General features: G+C 48.8%; 1 protein-coding gene across 10 annotated transcripts in view; it reads left to right on the forward strand.

Annotated features, from left to right (window-relative positions):
- BRSK2 (BR serine/threonine kinase 2) overlaps positions 1 to 14,121 on the forward strand; it is a 432,580-nt gene that overhangs the window by 392,386 nt on the left and 26,073 nt on the right. For 8 of the 10 annotated variants that reach the window (XM_054171641.1, XM_054171642.1, XM_054171635.1 and 5 more), the window contains 3 exons: positions 4,835 to 5,042; positions 6,125 to 6,173; positions 13,347 to 13,470. In XM_054171641.1, coding sequence (XP_054027616.1) covers positions 4,835 to 5,042; positions 6,125 to 6,173; positions 13,347 to 13,470 — 381 coding nt within the window. Of the gene's footprint in view, positions 1 to 4,429; positions 5,043 to 6,124; positions 6,174 to 13,346; positions 13,471 to 14,121 lie in introns of all 10 variants that reach the window. The other 2 variants (XM_054171633.1, XM_054171634.1) reach the window with 1 other exon arrangement.

Here is a 14,121-nt window from a genome sequence, read left to right on the forward strand (position 1 = left end):
CTGCAGAGCTGTGGCTCTTAGCTGGGATGTTTTGTTTTTCCTTGGCAGCTGGGAAACTTTTGTGGGTGGTGAGGGAAGTGTTCTTTACAAATGCAAGCAGAGCGAATCTCACGGACGTGTTTCCTGCGCTGTTAGCAGGGACCTCACTGTGCCCCTGCCCTTCTTCAGTCCCATAAGCACATGGAATGACATTGCCAGGACTAAACACCGCCATACCCAGCTGTGGTCTGGTTACAGCATGGCTTCAGCCCAAACATCAGGAGTTGTTTCACGCAGTGACCTTCAGTCAGGTCACAGCAGAGCACCAAACCATGCTGGTTACACTCAGCTGCATTCTGTTTGCTTCATAACAGCCTCTATTATAAAGTCAGAGAAAATAAATTACACAAATCTGAGGGCTAGCAAAGTTAAAAGGAAAGTCAGAAGCTGACTGACTAAGAGGAGAAGACTCCAACCCCTATAAATAAGGTGCATTCACATGTCCTTATTCAATATACTGTCAACTACCTACCAATGATCAACTACTTCTGCCACTCAGCCACAAAACATGTAGCTGGTTTGTTGTGTGGGTGTACAGAACACCCTTGATAGTACCTCTGTTGCAAAGTTATTGCAGTTTCCAGTGACAGAAGCTCCCCTCTCCTTGGTAACTTCTTTAGGGCTAAGAGTGAGTCATTCCCAGTACCTGACAAGGTCAGATTAGTCACTTCAAGACCACAGACCTTACAGAGGACTAGCCCCCATCAGGAAGTCTGTAGGGCTGTGACAGTCCATGTTAGCTCACTGTCTGGCTCAGGGTCTTGGGAGGATTTCTACATGCTTCTGATGACTTCATGAGAAGACACCATCCCCCACTGGCCATGTATGTACTCCATGTGTTAGGGTTTGGATGCACCTATGGATCTAAGCTATATGAAGATAAAACATCAGTTTTCCAAGAATTTAAGACTATAATTGCCCAGTAACATGATGAGTAATTCTTATACATAAAGACACACTGTTGGGTGTTAGTGTAGAGGTTACTAAAGCCTCCAGCTTCATGCCTGTTTTCTGCAGCCTGTTCTGGGTTCCCATCAGTCGTTTCCCTGCTTTGCAACTGGCATAACCATGCTTGTGGTCTCCTCTGAGTCTTCAACGTGCCAGGAACCAGTGAAGATCCATTTCCTTAATGTGAACTGGAGCTCCTGGATGGCAGTGGAACACAGCAGAGGGCTGAGAGCTTTTATGCCACTGCAAAATGTGCTGAGAAAAGAGCGTGGAAAGAGTTTGCTGCACAAAATAAGCACCCAGGGGAAATCTAAATCTTGATCTCATTAACTGATCTCGTGGGATCCATTTCTGACACCTCAGTAGGACTACATCAAAGACTAAAGATGACAAGATCTCTTCCAGAGTTGCTGTATCTTACTGTTGTTACTTAATGGGCAATTGATTAAATAGTCTTCAAAGGATTTTTGCACCAGCAGATCATAACGCTATTAAGGCAGGTCAAATCTGAGGCTTAAAAGGAAATGTTGGAATAAAACTCATTTGTAGTTGAAGCATCCTTCCCTTCTAATAGCCCCTTAGATTATTGACAGAGGACCCACATTTAAAGGCAAATGTTGGAGTAAAACTCATTTTTAGTTGAAGCATCCTTCCCTTCTAATAGCACCTTAGATTATTGGCAGAGAACCCACATTTAAAGGCAAATGTTGGAGTAAAACTCATTTTTAGTTGAAGCATCCTTCCCTTCTAATAGCACCTTAGATTATTGGCAGAGAACCCACATTTAAAAGCAGATGTTGGAGTAAAACTCATTTTCAGTTGAAGCATCCTTCCCTTCTAATAGCACCTTAGATTATTGGCAGAGAACCCACATTTAAAAGCAGATGTTGGAGTAAAACTCATTTTCAGTTGAAGCATCCTTCCCTTCTAATAGCACCTTAGATTATTGACAGAGAACCCACATTTAAAGGCAAATGTTGGAGTAAAACTCATTTTCAGTTGAAGCATCCTTCCCTTCTAATAGCCCCTTAGATTCTTGACAGAGAACCCACATTTAAAAGCAAATACACATTTCACCCTAAGCACTGCTGAGGTGCAGTTCTTTGAGGAACTGAATTTGACACAGTGCTTCAATCTCACAAGATGCTGCTTGTGGTGTTCCCCAGTTGAAATACCAAGACCAAGGCCTAAACTTGGTCTTCATTTCATTCTTTAAAATGTAGTAACTAATGGTGTCCCTTCAGAGTCTGAATGGCTTAAAGTGGGAGCTGAAGTTGACTTTATTTCTTTCAAGTTTGTTCCTCAAATCATCATATAGATAAGACCCAAAGTCACAAGGAGACTTTTGCAGTCAGCAGTTGTTGACTTTTCTCCATTGGTGTTCTTTGGTTACTTTGGTGCCCAGATGGTTAATAGCTGCTGGTAGGGACTTCCATAAATTCACCACTTCCCTCAGCTTTTCCCCTTCCTTTCTGAGTCCAGAGCAGAATTTACCATCAGGGCAGACTTGGGACTAATTTTACAATCCTCATAAGGATACAGATGTTTTGATCTTCTTTTCATTTGGGTGGCCAAACCCTAAGTTCTTCAAAGCAGCTGCAAAACCTGGGTGCAAACCGTTGCGGGCATGAAGTCTTAAATGCATTTCTGCCTCATCTTCCCAGCAGGGTGCTACCCCATCCACCCCACTCCTGCTTCCCTAGGACTGAGATTGGAGGCATGGTTACATGGGCATGGGGTGCCTGGACAGTTTTGATTACAGCTTTTAGGTGTTGAGAGTGGCACATGATAACAAATTAATCCATATGATAATGATAATTTGTAATAGGCAATAATTGATAGAAACCAGAATCCAAGCACAGACCAAAACTGAAGCTCTCAAGTGATGATTTCTGGTTCTCCCCTTCTGCCAGTACTTGTAGTCTAAGGTGTTAACCTCAGTGTCTTGTAAGGACATTTCTTCTGGTTTAAATGTGATTTTTTTTAAGCTTGCTAATGCCCCTTCACAAGGCTTCTGCCCTCCTAAGTCTGTGTATTGCTGTTTGCTGTCAACATACAAATGGTTTCTCAAAAGGCCTCTAAGATGTAAATGTTCTTGTTTGGGCAAAAAAAAAACCACCCAAACAATTCATAATCCCCTTTTGGTAACTCAGTGATGGATTATGAACTTTGGTTGTCTTTTGCTTTTTAAACTGTGTCTCACAAATGGCTCACCCCTACCCCACCCCCCACCTCCCCACCCCCTCCAGAGCATTGGGACTCAGTGGCAAATGTTGCTGTGACTTTATGACAGAAATCCCAGTTATCCAGCTGCCCTTCGATGCCGTGAGGGATGTTTCAGGAGAAGCATAAAGTCTGATGGGAAGTCCCCACCTCTTCCCAGCCTAAACAAATATGTCAGGCCTCGCTGAACCTTTTGCCATAGCTGTTTGCAACTCACCCACCCACCCGGTGGTGGTGGTCCGTGGTGGTGGTTTGCGCTCTGAAGCCTCCCAAGTGAACTCTCTCGGCGGTTTCACCTCCAGGCCAGGGGAGAAGAGCTGCGTGCCCACTTAGCATCACTCTCCCTTTGCCCCTCTTTCCACGGGGGGCTGCTCCCAGGGCATGCATTAGCCAGGGCCAGGGGTGAAGAGGAAGGAAAGAGGTTCTGAGCGGCGTGTGCATCGCCGTCTGTTTCACACACCCACCTCTCCGGGGGTCTCATCTCCCTGCCGGGTCCGCAGAGGGGCGCTCGGAGCGGAAAGAGGCGGTCCCATTCTTGGCACATCTCAATTCGTCTGTGGCTTGAGCGGCTCTTCTTCCCCTCCCTCACCTCCCCACAGCATCGTGCTCCTCTCACGGCAGGGCAATCGGAACAATCCCAGAGAGATGGCATTCCTCTCTCCCTCGTTTCTTTTTCTTTCTCGGTTACTTTCTTTGCTCTGGTTGGTTGGTTGGTTGTTCTTTGGTGCTTTTGGTACTTTTTGGTTTTTGGTTTGTGGTTTGGTTTTTCTTTTCACCTTTTCTTTTTTTGCCTTTGCTTTCCTTTTCTTTTCTTTCTGTTGTTTTCCTTCGCTGAACACGTGGTTGGTTAGGATGATGAAGCCTGTTATGACACTGTTGTTCTTGCTGCTGCCGCCGCTGCTGTTGTTACTATGCTGTGTTCCCAGCTAACTGCATGTCTTTTGTTTTTGTTTTGTTTGTTTGTTTGTTTTTTCATTTGTTTGTTCGTGGTTTGTTTGTTTTTATTTTCATTTCTTTGCAAAACCCCCTCCTCCCTCCCCCTCCACTTTTCCCCCCTCCCTTCCCCCCGCCCTTCACCTCCATCTCTCGTGTCTCCTCGTGACATGGTGCATCTTTGTGACTCGGATGGATTGGGTTCTGGCTTTCCTTTCTCTGCTCGCCCGCTCTGTGCGTGCCTCACTGTGGTTGCTGTGCATGGACACTCCGCTCTGTCTCGTAGCCTATCAGAAAGTTCTTCATCCCCCCTCAGACCTCCGACCTCCCTTTCTCTCCCCGACCCCAAGTCTCCTTGGACCCTGATGCTTGTAGGAACGCCTCCAGGCCTGGACATGTGCTCCAACCAAAGCCAGCACTTCAGCCCAACCCAAAGACGCAGACTTTGCCATCCAAGAGCAAATTGGCCGAAAAACCACTCCAGTCTACTAAATCCAACCCACTGCCCGCCAGCCATGCCAGCGCCCCCTCCTCCCAGAACAGCCCTGTGCAGCACGGCCAGGGCCGCTCGCCGGCCGCCGGCTTCAACCCGCAGCTGGCCGTTCCTAAAGTGCAGACCAACCCTATGTCTCCTGTTAGATTGCTCCCTTCTAGTACTGACCCGAGCACCAAATCTATCCCCATCATACAGGTCACCCCTCACCCCTCTCCAAGGGGAAGCCCCCTCCCTACCCCCAAGGGGACACCTGTCCATACGCCAAAGGAGAGCCCAGCAGGCACACCCAACCCAACACCACCATCCAGCCCCAGCATTGGAGGAATGCCCTGGAGGACACGGCTCAACTCCATCAAGAATAGTTTCCTGGGGTCTCCTCGCTTCCATCGCCGGAAATTGCAAGGTGAGTACTCACCCAGACCTCGGGGATGGTTCTGGTCTGGGCAGGCGTTGGGTAGCAAGTCGATAGCTCTCTCTGGCTCTGCACCTTTCCTCTACTGAAGGCTGAGTATTGGTATTGAAAATGAGAGTGAGAGCTTCAGCCAGCCCTAACCCGAGGCCCATGGGAGCAGGCTCTGTCTCAGCGCTGCACCAGCTCCAACAGCATCTCCTGAGCCCTCTTCACACCCTGGCCCTGCAGTTTCATTGTGTCTGTTGTGGCTCTTAGAACACAAGAAATCTTCAGCTTCTCCACTCCTTTTGCCAATGGACTCAGGGCTCTGCCATTTCCCCTCTGGCTGTGCTCTGATGCCTCTCCACAGCCACAGGCTGAGCCTTCTTCTGAAAGAGCTGGCCGGTGGCAACAGCCTGAAGTTGTCCTTCTGATGCACAGCCTGTTTGATCTTGGTTAATTCTTTTTTTAACCTACTTTGGTAATTAGTGGAAGAGTCTCCTTTATACAATCAGTGGCTTCATATCTGCTGGCCTCTCTCAGTTTTTGGAGTCTCTAGAGTGTTGAGATGTGCAAAATTTTCTTCTTCAAGCTCCAGGTGGCTTTTTGTATTCAGGGAAAGGGCACCCAAAGTCACCTGCTTTATCCTGAGATGTCAGCAGCCACCAGGGGTTTTACAGGGATCCCATGGGAAAGGAGGACTACAGCCATGGAAGTGTTAGGTTTCAAACTGTTCAGGGACCATCTGAGATGGTCAGAGAACTGTAGGGAATTGCAGCAGCTGAGCTGCATCCTTCTGGGCTCTGAAGCAATTGTAAAGCAGTCAGACAGGCATGGTGGTAGGGTCTGAACCAGGAAGCACTGAAGCCAGTGCAAGATCACATCCTGATTTAAGGACGGGTAGGTTGAGCCCTGGCATGCAGCCCTTCATTAGGTACAGTGATCTGGAGACATGTCCAACCATCAAGTGTCAGGACTGGCTGCAGAGGCAGCACTGGAATCATTTCAGTGGGATATGAGCAGAAAATGGAAGGTGTGCTGGCTGACTCATCTATTTCTCTTCTTCTTCTCTTTGGCTGTGTGTGCATGGGCAGTACCTACTCCAGAGGAGATGTCCAATTTAACCCCGGAATCATCCCCAGAGTAAGTAATTTGCCAGGACACTACCTTATTTCCACCACATACCAATGTCATTTCCTTGCCTGAATGTTGCTGTTGTGGATTAGTATCTGACTGTAATCTGTTGTCCAGGGAGTGGGACTGAGGTGTGAAATGGTTCTGATAAGGACCTTGGGTAAAATCAATACCTTGGTAATGGCAAATGGGGTCAACAGGTGATGAAGCAGTCTCCCAGGAACCACCTCATTTCCTTATGGCTTGCTGAATTTAGAATCACAGTATGGTCTGGAAGGGATCTCCAATGGTCATCCAGTCCAACCCCTCTGCTGTCAGCAGGGACATCCTCCACTAGATCAGGTTGCCCAGAGCTTTGTCAAGCCTGACCTCCAGGGATGGGACCTCAACCACCTCCCTGGGCAATCTATTACAGTGGTCCAACACTCTCATGATGCAGAACTTGTTCCTGACAGCCAATCTAAATCTACTCTTCTCAACTTTGAAACCATTGCCCCTCTTCCTATCACTGCAGGCCTTTGGAAACAGTCTCTCTGCAGCCTTCTTGGACCCCCCCTTCAGGTACTGGAAGGCTGCTCTAAGGTCTCCCCAGAGCATTCTATTCCCCAGGCTGAAAAAAAACATCTTACTGAGTTTGTACCATGTTGGTCTCTTCTCCCTCATAACAAGTGATAGGATGAGAGGAAATGTCTCAAGTTGCACCAGGGGAGGTTTAGGTTGGACATTAGAAGAAACTTCTTCATTGAAAGGGTTCTCAAACACAGGAATGGGCTCCCCAGGGAAGTGGTTGAATACTGATCCCTGGAGATGTTGAAAACAGGCAGAGATGTGATGCTGAGGGACATGGTTCAACACCAGACTTGGTAGAGTTAGACAACAGTTGGGCTCCATGACCTTAAAGCTGTTTCCCATCCCAAACTGTTCTATGATTCCATGTTCCTTCTGTCTTCTTTCACTGCGTTATCAAGTAGGTCACTGTTGGGGAGTAGGGATGATGTTCAGTGGCTTAGACTAGCACTAACTATGCACTGCAGCCTCCCTCTCACCCAGGAGAGTTTGCATCCTCAGGGTAGCACACTGGAGCCTCTGCTAAGAGAATTCAGAGGGCTCCCTGGCTGCAGTAGCGAGCGCGGTGTCAGTTGGAGGCAGCAGCGCTGGGACATGCAGGAGCTGTTTCATATTCACCAGGCTCCTGCCTGAAAGGCAGGGCACATTCCCCCATCTCACTGCAAAGTCTCCCTCTCACCCAGGAGAGTTTGCATCCTCAGGGTAGCACACTGGAGCCTCTGCTAAGAGAATTCAGAGGGCTCCCTGGCTGCGGTAGCGAGCACGGTGTCAGTTGGAGGCAGCAGCGCTGGGACATGCAGGAGCTGTTTCATATTCACCAGGCTCCTGCCTGAAAGGCTGGGCACATTCCCCCATCTCACTGCACAGATCTGCGTCACTGCATGGAAGGTTTGGAAGCCCCTGCCAGAGAGAGCTGCTCCAAGCACTTCCTCACACAGGCAGCAGATGCCAAATGATTCCTTTTTATTTTCACAGCTTGTGTTTGTGCACCCAGTGCCCATGGACCTCCCCTGCCAACCGAGGCAGTTTGGCCTTTTGTCAGGAGACTCCCATGAAATATTCATGAGCTGGAGGTGGAAATTTGGGGCCCAAAATTTTGTCATTTGGAACAGTGGTGTTGCCTTAAAAGCTTTCCTCAGAGCTGGCATTCATGTGGGGCAAGATGGGCGCTCTGTGTCTAACTCTGCAGACTGGAGAGCTGTAGACTTCAGGTGAGGGAGAAGTAGGAGTAGTAAATCCTGGAAGAAAAATGGAGTAAATTGTGCTTCAACACTGTGGAGCATTTACTGATAGAGGGGCATGAGAGAATTTCCTTAAATGACCACATCCTCTTCACACTCATCCCAAATGGGTTTTAAGGCCATTAAAACAGAAGACCTTCAGAATTCATTTCCCCTGTTCTGTTCCCTTCCCTTTTCTAATTCTCTTCTCTTCTCTTCTCTTCTCTTCTCTTCTCTTCTCTTCTCTTCTCTTCTCTTCTCTTCTCTTCTCTTCTCTTCTCTTCTCTTCTCTTCTCTTCTCTTCTCTTCTCTTCTCTTCTCTTCTCTTCTCTTCTCTTCTCTTCTCTTCTCTTCTCTTCTCTTCTCTTTTCTCTTCTCTTCTCTTCTCTTCTCTTCTCTTCTCTTCTCCAAACCAAACCTCTCTGAACCTTTCCGAACTGAACCCCTTCCCTTCCCTTCCCTTCCCTTCCCTTCCCTTCCCTTCCCTTCCCTTCCCTTCCCTTCCCTTCCCTTCCCTTCCCTTCCCTTCCCTTCCCTTCCCTTCCCTTCCCTTCCCTTCCCTTCCCTTCCCTTCCCTTCCCTTCCCTTCCCTTCCCTTCCCTTCCCTTCCCTTCCCTTCCCTTCCCTTCCCTTCCCTTCCCTTCCCTTCCCTTCCCTTCCCTTCCCTTCTCTTCCCTTCCCTCCCCTCCCCTCCCCTCCCCTCCCCTCCCCTCCCCTCCCCTCCCCTCCCCTGGTGGAAGTATGTCTGTTAATGTATCACCTTCTCTGCTTCCCACTCTCTCTGTCAACGCTGGGATGGTGATGCAGTGCCTGTCATTGGAGGCAGTTTGGATGCAAGTCAAAGCCTAAGACCCTTTTTTATCTTTTCCTGTATAATTGCCAAATTAATGAGTTCAGTTGGGCTGCACCCTGCAGTAAACATAATAAAAGTCATAAAAAGTAATGGCCTGGGTTATATGTTACCCATAGATGCCTTGCTGCTCAGTACCCACTCCCACAAGTCTGATTTTCTCCAGTGTTTCCTTCCTTTCTGTAAGGAGTAAGAGCTGCAGTGACCTGGTGGGTCGAGCAATAAATACCCGTGCCTGCTCTGCCTCAGCCATTCGTTTAACAAAGCTGGTGATTAGGTGTGACACTGTGACATGCCTGGGTAGTGCTCTGCTCTTTGCTATGGAAAAAAAAAATCCTACCCAGTGTGTTAGAGATGACATTTCAAGAGACATAGCTCCAGCTGCTTGACTCCTGCAAAGCTCCATTTGCTGCAGCATGTCCAGATGAGCACAGGGCTGGAGCTGCTCTCCTATGAGGACAGACTGAGAGCGTTGGGGTTGTTCAGCCTGGAGAAGAGAAGGCTCCAAGGAGACCTTACTGTGGCCTTCCAGTATCTGAAAGGGGCTACAAGAAAGCTAAGGAGGGACTTTTTAAGGTAGGGTAGGACTGTGAGGAATGGAGCAAAACTAGAAATGGGTAGATTCAGATTGGATGTTAGGAAGAAGTTGTTCCCCATGAGGGTGGTGAGACTCTGGCACAGGTTGCCCAGGGAGGTGGTGGAAGCCTCATCCCTGGAGGTTTTTTAGGCCAGGCTGGATGTGGCTGTGAGCAACCTGCTGTAGTGTGAGGTGTCCCTGCAGTGGAACTGGAACTGGCTGAGCCTTGAGGTCCCTTCCAACCCTGACAATTCTGTGATTCTATGAGTAGAAGTCCTGTTATTTATGCCTAGCAGGTAAGCTTCTGGAGCTTACAGATCCATGCACCCAGGGATGGATAGGGAAGACAGTGTGGCTCTGCAGAAGGCAGTCACTCCCAAAGTAGGAAAAGGCAGAACATTACAGCAGTGAGGCATTCAGTGGGCACTAAGAAAGCTCCAGTCTCCATTTTCATGCTAATCTATTTGCTTTTCCAACCAACTGGACACCTGATGAGATTCCCTAGTATCATCTACATGCCCAGCCTCCCCAGCACATCTCCTGTCTCCTTCCTCCTTAGGTTTGCCCTCCCCAGAGAAGATTGTTACATTTAAGTACATTTTTTCTTGCTTCTCACAGGGTGATCTTGTGCAATGCTAGAGAACCTCATGCAGGGTGCCCAGGATCATTGATCCATTCCCCTTTTACCCCAGGTCAGCAGCACTAAACAGCCTCTAAGAGAAGGGAAATTTGTATTGTGTCATTTTACTCTCTTCTTCAGTGGACCTGCTCCTCCCTAGGTGCAGCTCCTTCTGCCTGATTTTGAGGGTGAGAGGCAGTGCCTGTGTGTCTTGATTCTGATCACTCCAGACATGGGGCATTGGCATGTGTTCCATCTCCTGTGACACCAGGAGAATCATGAAGTGAATTCCAGTGACTTGCAGGCTGGAACATAGCCCAGGCTACCAGTGAACCTTCCTGAGCTGCTATTACTGGTGATAATCATGCCAGAGAGATGAGCCCAGCTGGAGACTCCAGACTTAAGTTTCCAAGCTGAACAGGAGAAAACCTCCTGACGTTCTGGAGCCCTTTGAACCTGTGCCTGTGGATATCTGTAAGTGAAGGTCCAACACAGGAATTAATGAAAGTGCAGCATGAAAAGCCATATTTTAACACAGCAGACCTGCAGTTCAACACAAGGGCTTTTTCCAGACCCAGCTTCCCTGCATGGCATACACTGGGCCCCAGGAGTCCACCCAGCCAAGGTGCCAGCCTTGGCCAACCAACAGCTTTAGATGGATAACCAGGTGCTAATTTACTAATGAGCACTGAGCCTTTGCACGCAGGGAGCTCTTGCCCCAGCTCTCCAGGGGCTGCTGGAGTAGTTGTGGTGTGCCTGAGACACATGAGCTAATTAGCATGTAATTTCCTTTCACACTCTGACCCCGGCTCCTTAACGACCCATTTAAAGGAGAGGCCCTTTCCCTTCACTGCTCCCTGGGCTCAGCTCTGGCTCACTGGCTTCCTTACAGCTGCCTGGGAATATTCTAAGGAGTGACACTTTCCCAGCTCACTTCGATGGAGGTGGGGAGCACTGGTTTGCCCAATTGCAAGGCAGTGTTTTGGTACTCTTAGTTTTGGTTGCCTGCAGTAAGTAGAAGCCAAAGATTCTGGAGGGAAGGGATGCCATCCAGAGGGACCTTGACAGGCTGGAGAGCTGGGCCCATGACAACCTCATGAGGTTCAACAAGACCAAGTGCAAGGTCCTGCAGCTAGGTCAGGGCAATCCCAGGCACCAATACAGGCTGAGCAGGGACTGGCTTGAGAAGAGCCCTGAAGAAAAGGACTTGGGGGTGGTGGTGGATAAGAAAAGCTCAACATGAGCCAGCAGTGAGCACTTGCAGCCCAGAAAGCCAATCACATCCTGGGCTGCATCAAGAGAAGCATAGCCAGCAGTTCGAGGGAGGTGATTCTCCCTCTCTGCTCCATTCTGCTGAGACCCCACATGGAGCTCTGTGTCCAGTTCTAGAGCCTCTGTTAGAGGAAGGACCTGGAGGTGCTGGGAGGTGTGCAGAGAAGGGCCACGAGGATGAACAGAGGGCTGGAGCTGCTCTGCTGTGAGGACAGACTGAGAGAGCTGGGGCTGTTCAGTCTGGAGAAGAGAAGGCTACTAGACCTCATTGTGGCCTTCCAGTATCTGAAGAGGGCTACAAGAAAGCTGGGGAGGGACTTTTTAGGGTGTCAGGAGTTGATAGGACTGGGGGGGGATGGAACAAAACTAGAAATGGGTAGATTCAGATTGGATGTTAGGAAGAAGTTCTTCCCCATGAGGGTGGTGAGACACTGGCACAGGTTGCCCAGGGAGTTGGTGGAAGCCTCATCCCTGGAGGTTTTTAAGGGCAGGCTGGATGTGGCTGTGAGCAACCTGCTGTAGTGTGAGGTGTCCCTGGCCATGGCAGGGGGGTTGGAACTGGCTGATCCTTGAGGTCCCTTCCAACCCTGACAATTCTGTGATTCTATGATCCTTAGGACAGTCATCCAGTTGTAGGCTTTCTCCTGAGTGCATTGAATGGGCAGTGGGATGGCAGTGGTGTGATTCATGGAGCACTCTGGAAAGGGCTGCTGCTGAAATTAAGCTTTGTTCTTTATCCTGAAGGTCTAGACTTCAAATTAGTTTCCTAGCTGGCTCCTCTCTGCCCTTCCCCATTCTGTCTGAGTCTTTGCTGCAGAAAGTGAATCTACTAATATCTCTCTCCAGCTGTTCATTGCTTTGATGGGAAGCTGCTGTGTGGTAATCCTTTTGACAGACGGCTTTCCTTGTCTGGAGATGTCTTCCTGAGTGGTGAATGTCTGCCAAAACAAGTCAGATCCTATTGCCTGCCATACCACAAACAGGACTTGCCCTGTTGGCATAAACCCCACAGTCCCTTGGTGCAGGTCTTTGGACTTCTGACATTTTGCTGCTAGGATATGTCTGGGTTTAGTGGGATTTTCCCTGGGTTTAGGTTTGGTGTAGCAATTCCTTGGCTGTATCTCATGGCTGCCAACATCTCTCCCCTCAAAAGCACCCATCAGAGATGCTGCTTTCACATTCTGGGTAGTGTCCCCCGGTAATACTCATAGCCCTGCCTTTTAACTTTAGCCTGTTTGAAAGGGATGTCAGAAGTGCATTGAGATGGTGAAAAGGTAAACAAGATCAAACATTTGCTGATCAGATCAGTATGAGAAAAACAGAGCAACTTCATGTCATGATGAAAGGAACTGTGAAGCTGGACTGCTGGCAGTGTGGTGTTGGTATCTCCTCTCTTAGTAGTGAAAATTCATTCCTCATTAGCTGGGGTTGCTTAGCCTGGAGAAGAGGAGGCTCAGGGCAGACCTTCTTGCTCTCTACAACTACCTGAAGGGAGGTTGTATCCAGGTGGGGGTTGGTCTCTTCTCCCAGGCAACCAGCACCAGAACAAGAGGATGCAGTCTCAAGCTGTGCCAGGGGAGGTTTAGGCTGGATGTTAGGAAGAAATTGTTCCCAAAAAGAGAGATTGGCCATGGGAATGTGCTGCCCAGGGAGGTGGTGGAGTCACCATCACTGGAGGTGTTTAGGCAGAGACTGGATGGGATGCTTGGTGCCATGGTTTAGTTGATTAGCTGGTGTTGGGCGGTAGGTTGGACTCAATGATCTCAAAGGTCTTTTCCAACCTGGTCTGGTCTATCCTATCCTATCCTATCCTATCCTATCCTATCCTATCCTATCCATGATTGGTGAGATGTGTTGCCAGGCTAGCACGGTGTGGTCTGTGATTTTAACAGTTGTCACTAAGTGAAATGTTGTTCTGATGTCCTCTCCCCCAGTTTGCCACTCACTGTTGGTATTGATACCACATCTGGAGAGTTACCAAAACTTCCTTAGGTGTTTTAAGTATTTTTTTCTAGCTGAGGCACGTAAGAAAGAGTGCTCAGTACTCTAAACCATCTCTTTCTTTTCAACCCTTCAGGCTTGCCAAAAAATCCTGGTTTGGTAACTTCATCAACTTGGAGAAAGAAGAACAGATTTTTGTGGTCATCAAGGACAAACCACTAAGCTCCATTAAGGCTGATATCGTCCATGCTTTCCTCTCGGTAAGTCACCCCAGCTGCCTCTTGGAGGCATTGCTCACTGCTCAGCTCCAGGACTTCTTGTGCCATGTGCCACTGGGCAGAGTCTCTGCTCCTTCACACCCATCCCCTGTGGATTGAATTCATGTGGCCCATTGCTCACTGCTGAACTCAAGCCCTATAAGGAGAGGCTGAGGGAGCTGGAGATGTTTAGCATGGAGAAGAGAAGGCTCAGGGGAGATGTTGTTGCTGTCTACAACCACCTGAAGGGAGGTTGTAGCCAGGTGCAGGTTGGTCTCTTCTCCCAGGCACCCAGCACCAGAACAAGAGGATGCAGTCTCAAGCTGCGCCAGGGGAGGTTTAGGCTGGAGATGAGGAGAAAGTTCTTCCCAGAAAGAGGAATTGGCCATTGGAATGTGCTGCCCAGGGAGGTGGTGGAGTTACCATCCCTGGAGGTGTTCAAAAAGGGATTGGATGTGGCACTTGGAGCCATGGTTTACTTGGCAGCAGATGTTAGGTATTAGGTAATAGGTTGGGCTTGATCTCTGAGGTCTTTTCTGACCTGGTTGATTCTGTGATTCTGTGACTTCTTGTGCCATGTGCTAGTGGGCAGAATGTCTCTGCTCCTTCACACCCATCCTCTGTGGGTTGAATTCATGTGGCTCATTGCTCACT

This window comes from Dryobates pubescens, chromosome 22 (genome assembly GCF_014839835.1).
Source record: "Dryobates pubescens isolate bDryPub1 chromosome 22, bDryPub1.pri, whole genome shotgun sequence".
Classification (NCBI taxonomy): Eukaryota; Metazoa; Chordata; class Aves; order Piciformes; family Picidae; genus Dryobates; species Dryobates pubescens.